Source organism: Chiloscyllium plagiosum, unplaced genomic scaffold, assembly GCF_037043375.1.
Source record: "Chiloscyllium plagiosum isolate Xiang-an unplaced genomic scaffold, Cpla_swu_hap1 HiC_scaffold_12, whole genome shotgun sequence".
In the NCBI taxonomy this organism is placed as follows: domain Eukaryota; kingdom Metazoa; phylum Chordata; class Chondrichthyes; order Orectolobiformes; family Hemiscylliidae; genus Chiloscyllium; species Chiloscyllium plagiosum.
In genome coordinates, this window is record NW_028270150.1 from 102319151 (window position 1) to 102341448 (window position 22298).

At 47.9% G+C, this 22298-nt stretch overlaps 1 protein-coding gene across 4 annotated transcripts in view; it reads left to right on the forward strand.

The window, feature by feature from the left end:
- The window catches only part of phex (phosphate regulating endopeptidase homolog, X-linked), a 342975-nt gene that overhangs the window by 208845 nt on the left and 111832 nt on the right, over positions 1 to 22298 (forward strand). For 3 of the 4 annotated variants that reach the window (XM_087993122.1, XM_087993120.1, XM_087993123.1), the window contains exons 4-7: positions 2675 to 2761; positions 5005 to 5231; positions 7881 to 7949; positions 9438 to 9554. In XM_087993122.1, coding sequence (XP_087849248.1) covers positions 2675 to 2761; positions 5005 to 5231; positions 7881 to 7949; positions 9438 to 9554 — 500 coding nt within the window. The remainder of the gene's footprint in view (positions 1 to 2674; positions 2762 to 5004; positions 5232 to 7880; positions 7950 to 9437; positions 9555 to 22298) is intronic. The other variant, XM_087993121.1, reaches the window with a different exon arrangement.

Sequence of the window (22298 nt, forward strand, 5' to 3'; positions counted from 1 at the left end):
ATGTCAATATGCTACCTCCCACACCGTGGGCTATTATCTTATGCGTTAATCTTTTGTGAGGTGCCTTGTTGAACATCCTTGGACACCCAAATACAGCACCATACATACTCTGGTTGTAATTCCCTTGGAAACCTCTAAGTTAGACAGAAACGAATTCCCTTTCATAAAACCATGCTGACTCTGCTCCATTAGGTTATGCTTTTTCCAAGCGTTCTGCTGTTAGTTCCTTAGCAATTCATTCCAACAATGGATGTTAGACTAATTGACCCATAGTAACCTGCATTTTGCCTCCTTTCCTTTTTGAATAGGACTTGTCAGATTGGCAGTTTTCTAATCCTTCAATCATCCCAAGAATTTTTACAAAATTACAACCAATGTGTCCACTGCCTCTGTAGCTACTTCTTTTAGGATCTGAGGATGGAAGCCATCAGGACCAGGGGACTCGTTGACTTTCGCTCCATGAGTTTGTCTAATGTTACTTCTCTGGTGATAGTGACGGTTCTTCATTCCTCCCCCATGTTCTTTAGTACTAATGGGATATCCAAGTATCTTCCGTAGTAAAGACTGCTGCAAAATATCTGTTCAACTCCCCTGTTATTTCATGGCTCTGATTAGATTAGATTCCCTACAGTGCGGGGACAGGCCCTTCAGCCTGACCAGTCCACACCGATCCACCGAAGAGTAACCCACCCAGACCCGTTTGCCTCTGACTAATGCGCTTATCACGATGAGCGATTTAGCGTGGCCAATTCACCTGACCTGCACATCTTTGCATTGTGGGAAGAAACCGGAGCACCCGGAGGAAACTCACGCAGACACGGGGAGGATGTGCAAACTCCACACAGACAGTCGCCCGAGGCTAAATTGAACCTGGGACCCTGGCGCTGTGAGGCAGCAGTGCTAACCACTGAGCCACCGTGCTGCTTCAAAATACAGTGCTGTGCTCTTGAACCTTCCTCCACAAAGCTCAGAGCCACTTAACGCTTTTGCTGCCTTCCCCTCAGCGCTGAATACCTGCTGAAAATAACAGGGATGGACAAGGGCCTGGGCCAGGAGGGTACAGACCAGGCCGACAGGAAGGGAGTCTCCCTGAGGCAGCCTTCTCTCCCCAGAGCCACACGTTCCCAGCCAACACAGGTCCCCAAAACTGTTACCCCAGATTCATTTTCTAAGGGATCTATGTTCACTTTGACCTCTGTCTTCCATTTTATATATTTAAAGACGCTCTTATTGTCAGTTTTTATATTTCTCACTAGTTTGCCCTCAATATTTTTTTCTTTGACTTTATTATTTGATTAGTCGTCTTTTGTTGAATTTATCTCAGTCTTTGTGTTATCACTGACTTTGACCTCTTTATATGGTTTTTCTTTCAACTTATTCCTCCCATTAACATCCTTGGCTAGCCATGCTTGGGATTTCCTTCTCTAGAATCTTTCCTCCTCTCTGGAATGTATATTTGCTCAAAGTCATGGCTTATCTCCTCAAATGCCTGCCACTGCTTGCTTTCGGTCCTTCCTGCTCATCTAACCCCCCCCCTCCCCAAATCCACTTTAGCTAATTCTACCCTCATTTCATTGTAATTCCCTTTATTTAAGTTAAGCACAGTTGTTTTCAACCCAAGTTTCTCACACTTAAACTGAATATTAAATTCTATCATGTTATGATCACTACTGCCTTGGGGATCTTTTACTCTGACTTTATTAAACCTGCCTCATTACCCATTGTAATACCAACGGTGTGGGTTCAATTCCCATCACCAGTTTGAGGTTACCATGAAAGACTCTCCTTCTCAACCTCTCCCCTCGCCTGAGGGCTGGTGGCCCTCAGGTTAAATCCCCACCCTATGGTGGTGACACAGCATTACCCTTTACCAGATCCAGGAATGCCTGCTCCTGGATGACTTCATGACATGGAAAACTATTCTTACCAAAGGTGAATTCATTGTCATACCTACCTTTTCCAACTTGACTGACCTAATCAACATGAAGATGAAAGTCACCCATAATTATTGCTCCCTTCTTTTTACATGCTCCTATCATTTGTTGATTGATAGCGTTTCTACAATGTGGTTATTGTCTGGGGGTGATCTATACCCTGTTCCTATTGGTGTCTTCTTTCCCACATAAAGTCTAAATCATCCGAGTCTAAATCATCTCTCACAATTGTCCTCATTTCATCTCTTATTAACAATGCTGCCTCACCACTTTTTCCTTCCTCCTGCCTTTCTGCAAGGTCAGATATCCTTGAATGTTAAATTCCCAGTTTTGTTCTCATTGTAACCGTGTTTCTGTAATGATCGCAAGATCATATCCGTTTACCTCCACTTGTACCGTCCATTCACCTACATGGAACTGACATTCTCTCATCTAGCTCCACGATCCTCTGTTTCTCAGCTCTCACATATCAGGATGGGCCATTCAGCCCCACGAGTCTGTGATGCCGCGCAGTGAGACTATGGCTGAGCTGAGACCAAGCACCCTGCAGCAGATATGTGACTCATGTTAGGTGCTTTTCAGTGGGCTTTCAGCAGTTATACAGCTATTGTCAGGGCATTGAAGGAGAAGTAAGGGTCTTCCCTGTATCAATTGATCTCCGGAAACCAGGAATGTTTAATCTAAAGCAATACTTTGTCATCCCTTATTCTTGTGAATGATCCATCCCTCTCTTTCTGTAGAGCTATTGGAAATCCCAATTGATGAAGAAAAGGAAATTGAAGTGGTGCAGAAGGCAAAACTGCTTTATCAGTCATGCATGAATGAGAGTGAGTACTTTTGTTTGATTTGATTTATTATCGTTACATACCGAGATACAGTGAAAAGTATTATTTTGTATGTTATCCTAAGTCATACCTGACATAAGTTCATCGGGGTAACAGGAGAAAGTGAGGACTGCAGATGTTGGAGATCAGAGCTGAAAATGTGTTGCTGGAAAAGCGCAGCAGGTCAGGCAGCATCCAAGGAGCAGGAGAATCGACGTTTCGGGCATGAGCCCTTCTTCAGGAATGAGGAGAGTGTGCCAAGCAGGCTAAGATAAAAGGTAGGGAGGAGGGACTTGGGGGAGGGGCGTTGAAAATGCGATAGGTGGAAGGAGATAAAGGTGAGGGTGATGGGCTGGAGTGGGGTGGGGGCGGAGAGGTCGGGAAGAAGATTGCAGGTCAAGAAGGCGGTGCTGAGTCTGAGGGTTGGGACTGAGAAAAGGTGGGGGGAGGGGAAAGCTGGAGAAGTCTGAGTTCACCCCTTGTGGTTGGAGGGTTCCTAGGCGGAAGATGAGGCGCCTTCCACCTCTTTCCACCTATCACATTTCCAACCCCCCTCCCCCAAGTCCCTCCTCCCTACCTTTTATCTTAGCCTGCTTGGCAACTTTCCTCATTCCTGAAGAAGGGCTCATGCTCGAAACGTCGATTCTCCTGCTCCTTGGATGCTGCCTGACCTGCTGCGCTTTTCCAGCAACACATTTTCAGCTGATCGGGGTAACAGAACAGAATGCAGAATATAGTGTTACAGCTACAGAGAAGGTGCAGAGACAGAGCAACCTGAATATAAGAGGTCTAATCAAAAGTCTGATAACAGCAGGGAAGAAGCTGTTCTTAAATCTGGTGCAGGATTTTCAAACTTTTGTACCTTCTGCCCGATGGAAGAAGTTGGAAGGGGTGGGGGTGGTCTTCGATGATGTTGGCTGCTTTCCAGAGTCAGAGGGAAGTGTAGATGGAGTCAGTGGATGGAAGGTTGGTTTTCATGGTGGCCACACACTGGTGTAGCCAAGGCTAAAGGCTCTTCTGGGGACTTGCACCAAATTGTACACCTTGGCCAGTTCTGTATCAATGGTGCTGAGGTGGAGATGATTGAAAGCCTCAAGATCCTCGGAGTAAATGTCACTAACACTTTGTTCTGGTCCATCCACCTCAACATTACAGTCAAGAAAGCACATCAACGCTGTGTTCACAATTCTCTGTAATTTCTTGTGTTCTTGGACAGAGAGGTTACGGTGGTGAATCTATAAAAGTTGGCAAAAGTCCATGTGAACAAGCTGAATTTCCTTAGTCTTCTGGGGATGTAGAGGCGTTGATGTGCTTTCTTGACTGTAATGTGGTGTAGCCTTGGCTACACCAGTCTGTGGCCACCATGAAAACCAACCTTCTATCCACTGACTCCATTCACACTGTGACCTTAGTTTGATCTAAACCTCAACGAAATGAAGCATTTGGATGCTTAATCTTTACTGGCTTTTGGGACAGGGTAAATCACCATGATATAACTGACAGACAGACACAGAGTAGAGAGATGGTGGTGTAATCACACAGTCGCTGTGATCCAGTGTATTATTCTGTAACACTGGTTCCCATTGCATCAATGGAATGTACACCTCAGTGAATGAATCTGTGATCGAAGAAGCCATTCTCAGTCATGGTGAGCAGCATCAATGGGTGCGAAGCTCTCTGGAAGAGAAGTCAACCATTTTCACCTGGTCTAGCCGATACGTGACCCCAGATCTAAGTGAGGTTAACTGCCCCCAACGAAGCCCTGACATGCAGGCCACTCAGTTCAAGAGTAATTAGGGAAGGATAACTAATGCTGGCAACACCCACATGCCCATGACAGAATAAAGAGAAGGTTCGGTAGTTCAGCGGTTAGCACTCCTGCCTCACAGCACCAGGGACCCAGGTTCGATTCCACCCATGGGTGACTGCGGGAGAGTTGCATGTTCTCCCCATGGCTGTGCAGGATCGGGGGCGAAGGTATTATGGGGGAGGGTGTGTGGCAGTGCGCATGCCTGTGTGGGGGATTAGGTGTGGTGTGTTGGAGGGGGGGGCGGTGCTGCAGGAGGGGTTGGTGGGTGTGGAGTGGGGGACTGAGGGAGTGTGGGTGTGAAGGAAAGGGGTGTGACTGGGTAGGGGTGCAGGGTGGGTCCAGGTCTGCTGCACGTCCCGTCAGCGACCTGTGTGTGTGGGTGAGCTCACCTCTTCTTCCCCACCATCCACCATTCTCTCTTTGGCTCTGTGGTTAGGTGCTATCGAGCGGGAAGATTCCAAACCCTTACTAAAGTTTCTGAAGCAGCCACATTTACGCTGGCCTGTGCTCGAGACCAACAATGGGCCTGAGGGTACCTGGAGGGAGGAGGACTTCAACCTTTTGGAGATGTTAGCTTTCCTCCGTGGAAAATACAACAGCGGTATTTTCATTCAATTGTTTGTTGGAACTGATGACAAAAACTCCAACGAGCACATCTTCAAGGTCAGTGAAAGTGCCAGTTTGTTCATGTATTTTATGTCAATCTAATTTACCTCAAACCAATGCTAAGGGGACACTAGTCATAAATCTACAATTGTTATATGTACAGTGCTTTACAATAACTCTTCTGGTTTGAAATATTGCTCCACAGCTCTGACTTTTCAGGACTTCCTCAGAAAGCCTGTTTACGTTTCTCTCGCAGGCCTCTCCCAGGCTTAAGCAATCTAGGACAGTAAACATAGATCAGTCAACAAACTAACAAAATAGAACACAGGGTCAATAAAACCATTGAACACCACAGTGCCAGATGGCATTAGTTATCCGAGAGAGAGAGAGAGAGAGAGACAGACAGACAGATAGTGTCACAGTCATTCCCCACAACCTGTTTTCCTACATTAGCCAGCCTTCAAAGATCCTTCAATCCATCCAAGATCTTTCATTCTCTCTCACTCTCTCTCTCGCACATACCCTCTCTCACACCTGCTCTCTCTCTCTGTCTCTCCCTGCCTCTCTCATACTCATTCTCTCACACTCACTCTCACTCTGTCTCTCTCTCTCTCTCTCTCTCTCTCTCTCTACCTCTTTCTCCCTCCCTCCCCCTCTCTCTCAACCTCTCTCTTCAGGAAATGATCTTCACTGCAAAATGCCTCAGGAAAGGGGCACTTCACCCTATGCCCTCTTCCACTGTAGGGTGCCACGTTTAGATTTGGGACTGGTGAAGCAGAGGGTCTCACTTTTGTTGAAATAACCTTTGACTCTCGACTTCAGAAAGAGGTGGAGTTGATTTATTCTTGGGATCCTGGCCAGTATTTATCCCACCACAACCGCTGACAAATGGAAATGGGTTGGGAATTGTGTGTGAACATCCAGCTCGCACAGTAACTGATCCTGATACGCTTTGAGTTGGTGGCAAAGGGTTTTTACCTTGACAGTGAAAAGTTTTATTTTGCGTGCAGTACAGGCAGATCAAAGGGTGATTGAACAGAGCGAGGAATATACAGTTACAGCTGCAAAGAAGATGCACACAAAGCAAGATCTGTACTAGATTTGAAATTTGAGAGGTCCATTCAGAAGTTTAATATCACCGGGGAAGAAGCGTCTCTTGAACTTGTTGGTACGTGTGCTTCAGCTTTTGGATCTTCTGCCTGCCAGAAGAGGTTGGAAGCGATTCTCATCAGGGTGGGAGGGGTCACTGATGATGTTGACTAACTTCCTGAGGCAGCAGGAAGTGAAGATGGAGTCATTGGATGGAAGGATGATCTGCATGATGGTCTGGGCTGTGTTCACAGCTCTCTGCAGTTTGTTATGGTCCTGGGCAGAGCAGTTGCCACACTAAGCTGTGATGCATCCAGATAGAATGCTATCTATGGTGCATCTATTAAAATTGATCAGAGCCTGTAAGAATTTCCTACCCTCCTGAGGAAATAGAGACATTGTTATGCATCCTTGGGTGGTCCAGGAGAGATTATTGGTAATTGTCACTCCTCGGAACTTGAAACTCTTGACTGTCTTCACCTCAGCTCAATTGATGTAGATAGGGATGTGGATTGACGGATAGATATTGAAATGAATGGTAAAGCCCTCCTTACACTAGATCCAGTGAATGGCTTTGTGCAAGGAGCCTCTAAGCTCAAGGAACTCAATTTGGTTCATAATGGAACTCTCAACCCCTTTTGCGAGTCCCACATTAGATAGTGATATTTTTCTGAAGCATTTTTAACTTGTTTTTAAGCACTGTGATTAAAAACAAGTTAAAAATGCTTCAGAAAAATATCACTATCTAATGTGGGACTCGCAAAAGGGGTTGAGAGTTCCATTATGAACCAAATTGAGTAGATATCACAATTGTAGATATCACAATTGATTCTCTGTATTAGGTGCCCAACAATCTCCTTTTCTGAGTACTTATTTAAATAATTTACTAGACTGTTGGAAGCCTGTTTCACATTTACTAAAAGAGGGGCTAGAAACGAGAATCTGCTGTTGGATAAGGGCTAAACAGACTTAAAAATAGGTAACAAGAGCTTTATTGTTAGTCTGTGTAATTCCAACTTGTTTGCTTTAATACTGCCAGGTAATTTCTGACATTGGCACCGAGACTGTAACTCAACATGCACAGGAAGTGTTCCACCGAATAAACAGCCAATTTATTCAGAATCAATAGCATTGAGATTCAGATTATGTGTTTATTCATTCCAGCGCTATTTGATTATTGCTGTAGAAAGATGTATGCCATGAGCCGTACAGCATGGAAACAGACCCTTCGGTGCAACCAGTCCCTGCCGAACATCATCCCAAACTAAACCCGTCCCATCTGCCCCCTGAAGCTTTTTGTTTTGCACACGTCAGGACAGCGTTACAAGAAGACCAAATTTAAAAGGGATTTGTACAGCAGGGTATGGATGGGTCGGCAAGTTGACATCACTGTTTGTGGAACTTCACCAAAGGTCCGTTTTGAATTAGAACCCAAAGCATTTACTCGTGAAATGGCAGGACCGTTCAGTTCTGCAGAAGTAACCGAAACCACATTTAAAAGGCTGCAATGGTTTTGCAGACGCAAAACATCAGAGAGGCCTTAACTGCGAGTGGTATGTTTGAGCAGATTGGGACTGCAGGCTGACATTGTTCACTGTCTCTCTTTATTTAAAACAGCTGGATCAAGGGTCAGTGTTTCTGCCGTCTGAGGAAGACTATCTGACTAACAGCACTGAGGCAGAAAAGGTGACTCGTTTTTCATTGCTACTGGAATACAGAGAATAATTGATGTGTCTTAAGTCAGTTAAGGGAGTGTTAAAACTGCTTGTAAATTAAGGAGCTGACAGAAGGCAAAATTTTAAACATGCATGCCACATGGGTGTTACGTTATACCGCCTCACTAAGAGACACTCCAATCACTACCCCTTGATATCACTGAATCCGCTGCTATCAATGTCTTGGGGGTGACCATTGACCAGAAACTGAACCGGATTCGCCATATAAACACAGTGGCTGCAAGAGCAGGAGGAAAGCTCGGAATACTGTGGCAAGTTACTCATCTCCTGATTTCCGAAGCCTATTCACAAGTCAGGAATGTGATAGAATATTCCCCACTTACCTGGATGGGTGCAGCTCCAACGATAGTCGAAGTTTGACACCATCCAGGACAAAGCAGCCACTTGATTGGGATTGGGATACACACAGAGTGTACATTACACAGAGGGTGGTAGGTGCCTGGGGAGGTGAGTTGCCAGCAGAGGTGGTAGAGGCAGGCACGGGGGATTCATTTAGGATGCATCTGGACAGATGCAGGAGTAGGTGGGGAGCAGAGGGATACAGATGCTTAGAAATTGGGCGATAGGTTTAGACAGTGGATTTGGATTGGCACAGGCTTGGAGGGCCGAAGGGCCTGTTCCTGGGCTGTAAATTTTCTCTCTCCTGTGTTCTTTGATTGGTACCGCATTCACTGTCTCTACCACTGGCACACAGTAAACATCAGTGTGTACTATCTACAAAATGCACAACAGAAATTCACCAAGGATCCTCAGACAGCACCTTCCAATCCCACAACCACTTCCATCTAGAACGACAAGGGCAGCAGATACATGGGAACACCACCCCTGCCAGTTTCCTTCCAAGCCACACGCCATCCTGACTTGGAAACATATCGCTGTTCCTTCACTGTCACTGGGTCAAAATCCTGGAACTGCCCACCTAACAGACCATTCGGCCAATGGGCTGCAGCAGTTCAAAGGTGGCTTTGGGGAGTCAGCGAGTGAGCTACTTGCTGCAGAATTCCTTCGTTCTGACCGGTTAATATAGCCACTGCTCTTTTATATGACTTCATGAGATTTTATTTTGTTCAGGTGATCAAACAAGTTGGAATGTAAGGAGTGCCTTAGATGGGAAGGGAGAGATTGAGAGGGTCATGAAGGGAATTAAAAGCAAGATGTTGAAGGGTATGGCCGCCAGTGTTTGGGCAGCATGCACAGTCAGCAGGCTGAGGGAGGTTACAGAGAGAGGAAGGAGGTGTTGGAGATAATTTATTCGTTCTTTCAGAGGGTTTGCAGCACTCCTAACATGAACCTGGTAATGGCTGTTTGGAGAAGGAACCCAGACTCGTTATAATCAATGTGGTGTTGCTATTCATAGTGACTTGCAGGCTAACAGTGTTTGATGCAAAGTATATGGTTTGGGCTCTGGGAACTGTTCTCTATGACACTCTCTTTCCAGTCCAGGCATGCCCTGCTGGAGCTGATGATTGATATCGCTGTCCTCCTCGGAGCTGATACCACCACGGCTCAGATTGACATGCAATCCATCCTGGAGTTCGAGACCAAGGTCGCAAAGGTCAGTGCGATAGCCCAGTAATACAGCAGGGTAGATGTCAAGGTCATCGGCATACATTGAAAACAGGTTAGATCTTTTCGAAAAATGAACCGAATGGTTCTGAGGTGGAAGAGCAGGGGGTGAGGAGATGTACGTTAAGGATTGTCTGAGGTGGAAGAGCAGGGGGTGAGGAGATGTACGTTAAGGATTGTCTGAGATGGAAGAGCAGGGGGTGAGGAGATGTACGTTAAGGATTGTCTGAGGTGGAAGAGCATGGGGTGAGGAGATGTACGTTAAGGATTGTCTGAGGTGGAAGAGCAGGGGGTGAGGAGATGTACGTTAAGGATTGTCTGAGGTGGAAGAGCAGGGGGTGAGGAGATGTACGTTCAGGATTGTCTGAGATGGAAGAGCAGGGGGTGAGGAGATGTACATTAAGGATTGTCTGAGGTGGAACAGCATGGGGTGAGGAGATGTTGTTAAGGATTGTCTGAGATGGAAGAGCAGGGGGTGAGGAGATGTACATTAAGGATTGTCTGAGGTGGAAGAGCAGGGGGTGAGGAGATGTACATTAAGGATTGTCTGAGGTGGAACAGCATGGGGTGAGGAGATGTACGTTCAGGATTGTCTGGTAGCACAGACTGGGGTACAGCTGAAGGAAGACGCATTCGTCAAAATTTTTCGTCTTTCGCTCATCAGGACCATTGGCAAGAATGTCACAGTAAAGAGAAAGCAATATTTGAAGCCCATGAGAGCATGCTGTTTGGTTGGCAGATTGGCCGTGAAGAATACCACAACCAATCAACGCATTCTTTCCATAGAGTATGAAATGATGTTTTCCCTTTACCTTGGTATTTCTTGCAAATTATCCTGATAAGCACAAGATGAAACATTTCCACAAAAGAAACGTAAACAGTGAGACGTATTGAAATGGGTAGAGTCAGAGACTTTGGAGGTAGATGGTGGCCAGTGTGATGTAGTGTAAAGGGTTAATTTAAAAATATAAGTAAGATAGTTTACATCATTGGGACATGATATACGATCACATGACCACAAGGGGATGGTGCTTTTTCCAGCACAATCTTTTATTCACCTCAGCCACAGAGTGTGAAATAGAAATGTTGTTTGTACATTGTATGTTCTATGTAACATCATGGCCATATACATTCCTGGTTTTGTTGTACTAATAGAGGAGAGCAACAGAGTTGGCTGGGGTAAGGGAACTGTTCAAATGTCTCTCCCACTTAACTCGAGGTGCTACCAGAGAGATTAAGATCATGTGGCAACCCATTACTTCTTGTGATGGTGTACACTATCTCATTAATGTATTTAACACCATCAAAAGTCACCCTGTATACTGCATCTCCCCTCAAGTCTCAGATTCTAACCTGTAATCTCTACAATACCTTTTGCACATTTTGAGGCTTATTTCAGTGAAAGGGTAAGAACAACGATAATAACAGATGCAAGGGTTTAGCCCAATTTCAGTTGGTTTCATTTGTTCGTTATATTGCTTTGAATCAGTGGGAAGGCTCTAAAGCAAACCCCTCCAGGTTGTACGTTTGAATGCTCCGTTGAGGCACTGTTTACACAGAGCAGTGGCTGTACGCTCCTCACACCTACTTCCACTGAAGGTGTGGAGTGCGTTGGCCCACACAGGACCAGGTTTCAGGATGAGAGGGCACATCGATTCAGGGGCAGGTCGCTGTAGATTCTGTTGGGAGAGGTCCTCACCTGCCCGAGCCACACTCCCACAGCAGCTGTTGCTGTTCTGCTGAGCTGCCTAAACTCCTCCCTTCGGCTTAATTGACCTTCTCATTCAGACCAAGGAGGGCAGTTGCTGCCAAGAAGCAGATAGATAATGATCCCCCTCTCTGTAAGTGCACTTCTTATCTCCACACCTGCCCCGACCAACGAAGGCAAGCGTGTCACGTACCTTCTTGATCACCTTATCCACCTGTGTTTCCAATTTCAGGGAACTGTGGACCAGTACGTCTAGCTCCTTCTGTATGTTGATGCATCTAGGGGTTCTGCCATTTACTGTATATTTCTCTCCTGCATTAGAATTAGAATTCCTACAGCGTGGAAACAGGCTCTTCGGCCCAACAAGCCCACACCGACCCTCTGAAGAGTATCCCACCCAGACCCCTTACCCTACTCTATTCCTCTATATTTCCCCTGACTAATGTACCTAACCCTCACATCCCTGAACACTACGGGCAATTTAACTTGGCCAGTTCACCTGACCTGTACATCTTTGGACTGTGGGAGGAAACCGGAGCACCCGGAGGAAACCTACACAGATACAGGGAGAATGTGCAAACTCCACACAGTCAGTTGCCTGAGGCGGGAATTGAACCCGGGTCCCTGGCGCAGTGAGGCAGCAGTGCTAACCACTGTGCCACCGTGCCCCTACTAACCGGGCCACCTGTAGTCTCCTCGAACAGGAGTCCTAGCACTGATCCCTGCGGAACAGCACAGGTCACAGATCTCCAGTCACAAAAACACCCTTCCCTTGCGACTCTGTCTTCTATGACCAAGCCAGATCTGCATCCATTTTACCAGCTCACCATGGATCCCACATGACTTCACTTTCTGTATCAGCCTGCAATGGTAGACTTTGTCGAAGGTCTTGCTAAAGTCCATGTAGACAACATCGACGACCCTGCCCTCATCAATCATCTTTGTCACTTCCTCAAAAGCCAATCAGGTTTGTGAGACACGACCTTCCCTGAACAAGTCTTGCTGCCTATCGCTAATAAGTCCATATTTTTCCAAATGTGATTAAATCCTGTCCCTAAGAATCTTCTTCAGAATTTCCCTACCACTGATGTAAGACTCACTGGCCTGTAAATTCTGAGTTACCCCTGTGGTCCTTCTTAAACAAAGGAACAGTGTTGGCTATCTCCAGTGCTGTGAGACCTCTCCTGTGACTAAAGATTTCTTACGAGCAATCTTCTCAGCAATTTCCTCACCTGCCTCCCTGAACATGTTGCAGTCGACCCTTCAGGTGCTGGGGACTGGTCTACCTTAAAGCTTTTCAAAACACCCAGCTCATCTTCCTTTTTCACATCGACATGCCCTAAAGTATCATTTTTGTTGTGTTGCCTTAGTCTTGCCAAACCATAGGGGCGGCTCTCTTATTAGAGAGAAGCGACTGGTGGGGATTTAACCTGAGGGTCACCAGCGCCCTCAGGCGAGGGGAGAGGTTGAGAAGGAGAGTCTTTCATGGTAACCTCAAACTGGTGATGGGAATTGAACCCACACACTGTTAGTTCACCTAAAATATCAACACAACACTCGCTTGACTCACCATCCACCATGTCCTCCTCCTTTGTGAACAAATGCAAAGTATTTGTTCAGGACCTCACCCTGATCCTCCTGGCTCCATGCATAACTTCCCTTCTTTGTCCATGAGTGAACCAACCCTTTCCTTAGCTACCCTCTTGTTCCTTATATCCGTACAAAACACCTTGGGATTTTCCTTAATCCTATTTGCCAAGGACAGCTCATGACCCCTTTTAGCCCTTCTAACTCCGTGTCTAAGATCTTTTTTGCTTTCTTTATTTTATTGGTCGGATCTGTCTGTCTCCAGTTTCTTTAAGTATGCCTCCTGCTCCTTTGTGACTAAGCTCCTGATTTCTCTTGTCATCCAGGGTTCCTGAATCTTGTCATCTTCAAGCTTCACTTTCACAGGAACATGCTGGTCCTGAGCTCAATCCAACTGGCCTTTGTAAGATTCCCATCTGACACATGTGGATTTATCCTTAAACATCTGCCTCCAAACTACATTCCCAAGTTGCTGCCTAATGCTTGGAGTTAGCATTCCCCCAGTTTAGTACTTTCACCTGAGGGCTTATCCTTATCCATAAATAACCTCCAGTATTATGGTCATTGTTCCTAAAATGCACTCTCTCTGAAACACCTACCCAGGCTCATTCCCCAGTACCAGGTCTCGTCTGGCCCCTTCCCCAGTTGACAGTGAGGTCCGCAGATGCAGGAGGTCACAGTTGAGAGCGTGGTGCTGGAAAAGCACAGCAGGTCAGGCAGCATCCGAGGAGCAGGAGAACCGACGTTTCGGGCCGGAGCCCTTCATCAGGGGCTCTCAACCCTTCCCTACCTGGACTATTTAGTATTGGTTCAAGAAACCCTCCTGGATCCACCTATCAAACCGCCCCCATCCAAACTCCTGGTACTAAACGAGCCCCATTCAACATCAGGGAGGTTAAAGTCACTCAAGAAAACTTTGTTTTCACAATTTTCCATGACCTGTTTACATCTCTGTTCCTCTATCACCCTCTGGCTGCTGGGAGGCCTGTCGTGCAATCCCATCAAACTGCTTGCACCCTTCCTGTTCCAGAGCTGTACCCATAAGGCCTTGCTGGATGACCCCTTCAAGGTGACCGCCCCCCCCCCACCCCACCCCCCCACATCAGTACAGCTGTGGAATTCTCATCATCAGATACAAAAATCTCCCATCTCTTTTACACCCCCCCCATCTCGCTATAAACATCCCCAAACGTTAAGCTGCCAGTCTTGTCCCTCTCTTAGAAGAGAAAATGAGGTCTGCAGATGCTGGAGATCAGAGATGGAAATGTGTTGCTGGAGAAGCGCAGCAGGTCAGGCAGCATCGAGGGAACAGGAGAATCGATGTTTCGGGCCTAAGCCCTTCTTCAGGAATTCCTGAAGGGCTTATGCCCGAAACGTCAATTCTCCTGTTCCCTAGACGCTGCCTGACCTGCTGCGCTTCTCCAGCAACACATTTCCATCTCTTGTCCCTCTCTTAACCAAGCCTCTGCAATAGATATGTCATCACTGTTATATGAATTACTCCAAACTTTTAAGTTTATCTGCTTTACCTTTTATAGTCCTCACATTAAAACAAATACACTTCAGACAGCCAGTCTCACTGTGTTCGGTAACCTCTCCCAGTCTCTTTTGCCTCTTCACTTTACAGGCCGAGGTCTGTGACCCCTCCTCGGTCATTTTACTTGTTAACCTCCTGCTCTCATTCCTATCCCGCTGCCACACTAGTTTAATCCCTCCCGAGTGGCATTAGCAAACATTCCTGTTGGTACCCCTCCAGTTTGGGTGCATTCTTCCTCCTTGTACATGTCCCACCTTCCTCCTTGTACATGTCCCACCTTCCTCCTTGTACATGTCCCACCATCCTCCTTGTACATGTCCCACCTTCCTCCTTGTACATGTCCCACCTTCCTCCTTGTACATGTCCCACCTTCCATCCCACTTGTACATGTCCCACCTTCCTCCTTGTACATGTCCCACCTTCCTCCTTGTACATGTCCCACCATCCATCCTCCTTGTACATGTCCCACCTTCCATCCCACTTGTACATGTCCCACCTTCCTCCTTGTACATGTCCCACCTTCCATCCCACTCATACATGTCCCACCTTCCTCCTTGTACATGTCCCACCATCCATCCTCCTTGTACATGTCCCACCTTCCTCCCTGTACATGTCCCACCTTCCATCCCACTTGTACATGTCCCACCCTCCTCCTTGTACATGTCCCACCTTCCTCCTTGTACATGTCCCATCTTCCATCCCCCTTGTACATGTCCCACCTTCCATCCCCCTTGTACATGTCCCACCTTCCATCCCCCTTGTACATGTCCCACCTTCCTCCTTGTACATGTCCCACCTTCCTTCCCACTTGTACATGTCCCACCTTCCTCCTTGTACATGTCCCATCTTCCATCCCCCTTGTACATGTCCCACCTTCCTCCTTGTACATGTCCCATCTTCCATCCCCCTTGTACATGTCCCACCTTCCTCGTTGTACATGTCCCACCTTCCATCCCCTTGTACATGTCCCACCTTCCATCCCCCTTGTACATGTCCCACCTTCCATCCTCCTTGTACATGTCCCACCATCCTCCTTGTACATGTCCCACCTTCCATCCTCCTTGTACATGTCCCACCATCCTCCTTGTACATGTCCCACCTTCCTCCTTGTACATGTTCCATCTTCCATTCTCCTTTTACATGTCCCACCTTCCATCCTCCTTGTACATGTCCCACCTTCCATCCCCCTTGCACATGTCCCACCTTCCTCCTTATACATCTCCCACCATCCATTCTCCTTGTACATGTCCAACCATCCATCCTCCTTGTACATGTCGCATCTTCCATCCTCCATGTACATGTCCCACCTTCCATCCTCCTTGTACATGTCCCACCTTCCATCCCCCTTGCACATGTCCCACCTTCCTCCTTGTACATGTCCCACCATCCATCCTCCTTGTACATGTCCCACCATCCATCCTCCTTGTACATGTCCCACCTTCCATCCTCCTTGTACATGTCCCACCTTCCATCCCCCTTGTATATGTCCCACCTTCCATCCTCCTTGTACATGTCCCACCATCCTCCTTGTACATGTCCCACCATCCTCCTTGTACATGTCCCACCATCCTCCTTGTACATGTCCCACCATCCTCCTTGTACATGACCCACATTCCTCCTTGTACATGTTCCATCTTCCATCCTCCTTGTACATGTCCCACCTTCCATCCCCCTTGTACATGTCCCACCTTCCTCCTTGAATATGTCTCACCTTCCATCCTTCTTGTACATGTCCCACCATACTCCTTGTACAAGTCCCACCATCCCCCTTGTACATGTCCCACCTTCCATCCTACTTGTACATGTCCCACCTTCCATCCTCCTTGTACATGACCCACCTTCCAACTTCTTTGTAAATGTCCCACCTCCCATCCTCCTTGTACATGTCCCACCATCCTCCTTGTACATGTCCCACCTTCCATCCTCCTTGCACATGTCCCACCTTCCTCCTTGTACATCTCCCACCATCCATCCTCCTTGTACATGTCCAACCATCCATCCTCCTTGTACATGTCCAACCATCCATCCTCCTTGTACATGTCCCACCTTCCATCCTCCTTGTACATGTCCCACCTTCCATTCCCCTTGCACATGTCCCACCTTCCTCCTTGAACATCTGACACCATCCATCCTCCTTGTACATGTCCCACCTTCCATCCTCCATGTACATGTCCCACCTTCCATCCTCCTTGTACATGTCCCACCTTCCATCCCCCTTGCACATGTCCCACCTTCCTCCTTGAACATCTGCCTCCATCCATCCTCCTTGTACATGTCCCACCTTCCATCCTCCTTGTACATGTCCCACCATCCTCCTTGTACATGTCCCACCATCCTCCTTGTACATGTCCCACCTTACATCCACCTTGTACATGTCCCACCTTCCATCCTCCTTGTACATGCCCCACCATCCTCCTTGTACATGTCCCACCATCCATCCTCCTTGTACATGTCCCACCTTCCTCCTTGTACATGTCCTGCCTTACATCCTCCTTGTACATGTCCCACCTTTCATCCTCCTTGTACATGTCCCACCATCCATCCTCCTTATACATGTCCCACCTTCCATCCTCCTTGTACATGTCCCAACATCCTCCTTGTACATGTCCCTAATTCCATCCACCTTGTACATGTGCCACCTTCCATCCTCCTTGTACATGTCCCACCATCCTCCTTGTACATGTCCCACCTTCCATCTTCCTTGCACATGTCCCACCTTCCTCCTTGTACATTTCCCACCATCCATCCTCCTTGTACATGTCCAACCATCCATCCTCCTTGCACATGTCCCACCTTCCTCCTTGTACATGTCCAACCATCCATCCTCCTTGTACATGTCCCACCTTCCTCCTTGTACATTTCCCACCATCCATCCTCCTTGTACATGTCCCACCATCCATCCTCCTTGCACATGTCCCACCATCCATCCTCCTTGTACATGTCCCACTTTCCATCCACCATGTACATGTCCCATCTTCCATCCTCCTTGTACATGTCCCACCTTCCAATCCCCTTGCACATGTCCCACCTTCCTCCTTGAACATCTCCCACCATCCATCCTCCTTGTACATGTCCCACCATCCATCCTCCTTGTTCATGTCCCACCATCCTCCTTGTACATGTCCCACCTTACATCCACCTTGTACATGTCCCACCTTCCATCCTCCTTGTACATGCCCCACCATCCATCCGACTTGTACATGTCCTACCTTCCATCCTCCTTGTACATGTCCCACATTCCTCCTTGTACATGTCCCACCATCTATCCTCCTTGTACATGTCCCACCATCCTTCCTCCTTATACATGTCCCACCTTCCATCCTCCTTGTACATGTCCCAACATCCTCCTTGTACATGTCCCACCTTACATCCACCTTGTACATGTCCCACCTTACATCCACCTTGTACATGTCCCACCTTACATCCACCTTGTACATGTCCCACCTTACATCCACCTTGTACATGTCCCACCTTCCATCCTCCTTGTACATGCCCCACCATCCATCCGACTTGTACATGTCCTACCTTCCATCCTCCTTGTACATGTCCCAACTTCCTCCTTGTACATGTCCTACCATCTACCCTCCTTGTACATGTCCTGCCTTACATCCTCCTTGTACATGTCCCACCATCCATCCTCCTTATACATGTCCCACCTTCCATCCTCCTTGTACATGTCCCAACATCCTCCTTGTACATGTCCCTAATTCCATCCACCTTATACATGTGCCACCTTCCATCCTCCTTGTACATGTCCCACCATCCTCCTTGCACATGTCCCACCTTCCTCCTTGTACATTTCCCACCATCCATCCTCCTTGTACATGTCCAACCATCCATCCTCCTTGTACATGTCCAACCAACCATCCTCCTTGTACTTGTCCCACTTTCCATCCTCCTTGTACATGTCCAACCATCCATCCTCCTTGTACATGTCCAACCATCCATCCTCCTTGTACATGTCCCACCTTCCATCCTCCTTGTACATGTCCCACCTTCCATCCCCCTTGCACATGTCCCACCTTCCTCCTTGAACATGTCCCACCATCCATCCTCCTTGAACATGTCCCACCATCCATCCTCCTTGTACATGTCCCACCATCCATCCTCCTTGTTCATGTCCCACCATCCTCCTTGGACATGTCCCACCTTACATCCACCTTGTACATGCCCCACCATCCATCCGACTTGTACATGTCCTACCTTCCATCCTCCTTGTACATGTCCCACCTTCCTCCTTGTACATGTCCCACCATCTATCCTCCTTGTACATGTCCTGCCTTACATCCTCCTTGTACATGTCCCACCTTTCATCCTCCTTGTACATGTCCCACCATCCTTCCTCCTTATACATGTCCCACCTTCCATCCTCCTTGTACATGTCCCAACATCCTCCTTGTACATGTCCCTAATTCCATCCACCTTATACATGTGCCACCTTCCATCCTCCTTGTACATGTCCCACCTTCCTCCTTGTACATGTCCCACCATCCATCCTCCTTGTACATGTCCCACCTTCCTCCTTGTACATGTCCCACCTTCCATCCCACTTGTACATGTCCCACCCTCCTCCTTGTACATGTCCCACCTTCCTCCTTGTACATGTCCCATCTTCCATCCCCCTTGTACATGTCCCACCTTCCATCCCCCTTGTACATGTCCCACCTTCCATCCCCCTTGTACATGTCCCACCTTCCATCCCCCTTGTACATGTCCCACCTTCCTCCTTGTACATGTCCCACCTTCCATCCCACTTGTACATGTCCCACCTTCCTCCTTGTACATGTCCCATCTTCCATCCCCCTTGTACCTGTCCCACCTTCCTCCTTGTACATGTCCCATCTTCCATCCCCCTTGTACATGTCCCACCTTCCTCGTTGTACATGTCCCACCTTCCATCCCCTTGTACATGTCCCACCTTCCATCCCCCTTGTACATGTCCCACCTTCCATCCTCCTTGTACATGTCCCACCATCCTCCTTGTACATGTCCCACCTTCCTCCTTGTACATGTTCCATCTTCCATTCTCCTTTTACATGTCCCACCTTCCATCCTCCTTGTACATGTCCCACCTTCCATCCCCCTTGCACATGTCCCACCTTCCTCCTTGTACATCTCCCACCATCCATTCTCCTTGTACATGTCCAACCATCCATCCTCCTTGTACATGTCGCACCTTCCATCCTCCATGTACATGTCCCACCTTCCATCCTCCTTGTACATGTCCCACCTTCCATCCCCCTTGCACATGTCCCACCTTCCTCCTTGTACATGTCCCACCATCCATCCTCCTTGTACATGTCCCACCATCCATCCTCCTTGTACATGTCCCACCTTCCATCCTCCTTGTACATGTCCCACCTTCCATCCTCCTTGTACATGTCCCACCTTCCATCCCCCTTGTATATGTCCCACCTTCCATCCTCCTTGTACATGTCCCACCATCCTCCTTGTACATGTCCCACCATCCTCGTTGTACATGACCCACATTCCTCCTTGTACATGTTCCATCTTCCATCCTCCTTGTACATGTCCCACCTTCCATCCCCCTTGTACATGTCCCACCTTCCTCCTTGAATATGTCTCACCTTCCATCCTTCTTGTACATGTCCCACCATACTCCTTGTACAAGTCCCACCATCCCCCTTGTACATGTCCCACCTTCCATCCTACTTGTACATGTCCCACCTTCCATCCTCCTTGTACATGACCCACCTTCCAACTTCCTTGTAAATGTCCCACCTTCCATCCTCCTTGTACATGTCCCACCATCCTCCTTGTACATGTCCCACCTTCCATCCTCCTTGCACATGTCCCACCTTCCTCCTTGTACATCTCCCACCATCCATCCTCCTTGTACATGTCCAACCAACCATCCTCCTTGTACATGTCCAACCATCCATCCTCCTTGTACATGTCCCACCTTCCATCCTCCTTGTACATGTCCCACCTTCCATTCCCCTTGCACATGTCCCACCTTCCTCCTTGAACATCTGCCACCATCCATCCTCCTTGTACATGTCCCACCTTCCATCCTCCATGTACATGTCCCACCTTCCATCCTCCTTGTACATGTCCCACCTTCCATCCCCCTTGCACATGTCCCACCTTCCTCCTTGAACATCTGCCTCCATCCATCCTCCTTGTACATGTCCCACCTTCCATCCTCCTTGTACATGTCCCACCATCCTCCTTGTACATGTCCCACCATCCTCCTTGTACATGTCCCACCTTACATCCACCTTGTACATGTCCCACCTTCCATCCTCCTTGTACATGCCCCACCATCCATCCGACTTGTACATGTCCTACCTTCCATCCTCCTTGTACATGTCCCACCTTCCTCCTTGTACATGTCCTGCCTTACATCCTCCTTGTACATGTCCCACCTTTCATCCTCCTTGTACATGTCCCACCTTCCATCCTCCTTGTACATGTCCCAACATCCTCCTTGTACATGTCCCTAATTCCATCCACCTTATACATGTGCCACCTTCCATCCTCCTTGTACATGTCCCACCATCCTCCTTGTACATGTCCCACCTTCCATCTTCCTTGCACATGTCCCACCTTCCTCCTTGTACATTTCCCACCATCCATCCTCCTTGTACATGTCCAACCATCCATCCTCCTTGCACATGTCCCACCTTCCTCCTTGTTCATGTCCAACCATCCATCCTCCTTGTACATGTCCCACCTTCCTCCTTGTACATTTCCCACCATCCATCCTCCTTGTACATGTCCCACCATCCATCCTCCTTGTACATGTCCCACCATCCATCCTCCTTGTACATGTCCCACCTTCCATCCACCATGTACATGTCCCATCTTCCATCCTCCTTGTACATGTCCCACCTTCCAATCCCCTTGCACATGTCCCACCTTCCTCCTTGAACATCTGCCACCATCCATCCTCCTTGTACATGTCCCACCATCCATCCTCCTTGTTCATGTCCCACCATCCTCCTTGTACATGTCCCACCTTACATCCACCTTGTACATGTCCCACCTTCCATCCTCCTTGTACATGCCCCACCATCCATCCGACTTGTACATGTCCTACCTTCCATCCTCCTTGTACATGTCCCACATTCCTCCTTGTACATGTCCCACCATCTATCCTCCTTGTACATGTCCCACCATCCTTCCTCCTTATACATGTCCCATCTTCCATCCTCCTTGTACATGTCCCACCATCCTCCTTGTACATGTCCCACCTTACATCCACCTTGTACATGTCCCACCTTCCATCCTCCTTGTACATGCCCCACCATCCATCCGACTTGTACATGTCCTACCTTCCATCCTCCTTGTACATGTCCCACATTCCTCCTTGTACATGTCCCACCATCTATCCTCCTTGTACATGTCCCACCATCCTTCCTCCTTATACATGTCCCATCTTCCATCCTCCTTGTACATGTCCCAACATCCTCCTTGTACATGTCCCACCTTACATCCACCTTGTACATGTCCCACCTTCCATCCTCCTTGTACATGTCCCAACATCCACCTTGTACATGTCCCAACATCCACCTTGTACATGTCCCACCTTACATCCACCTTGTACATGTCCCACCTTCCATCCTCCTTGTACATGCCCCACCATCCATCCGACTTGTACATGTCCTACCTTCCATCCTCCTTGTACATGTCCCAACTTCCTCCTTGTACATGTCCTGCCTTACATCCTCCTTGTACATGTCCCACCTTTCATCCTCCTTGTACATGTCCCACCATCCATCCTCCTTATACATGTCCCACCTTCCATCCTCCTTGTACATGTCCCAACATCCTCCTTGTACATGTCCCTAATTCCATCCACCTTATACATGTGCCACCTTCCATCCTCCTTGTACATGTCCCACCATCCTCCTTGCACATGTCCCACCTTCCTCCTT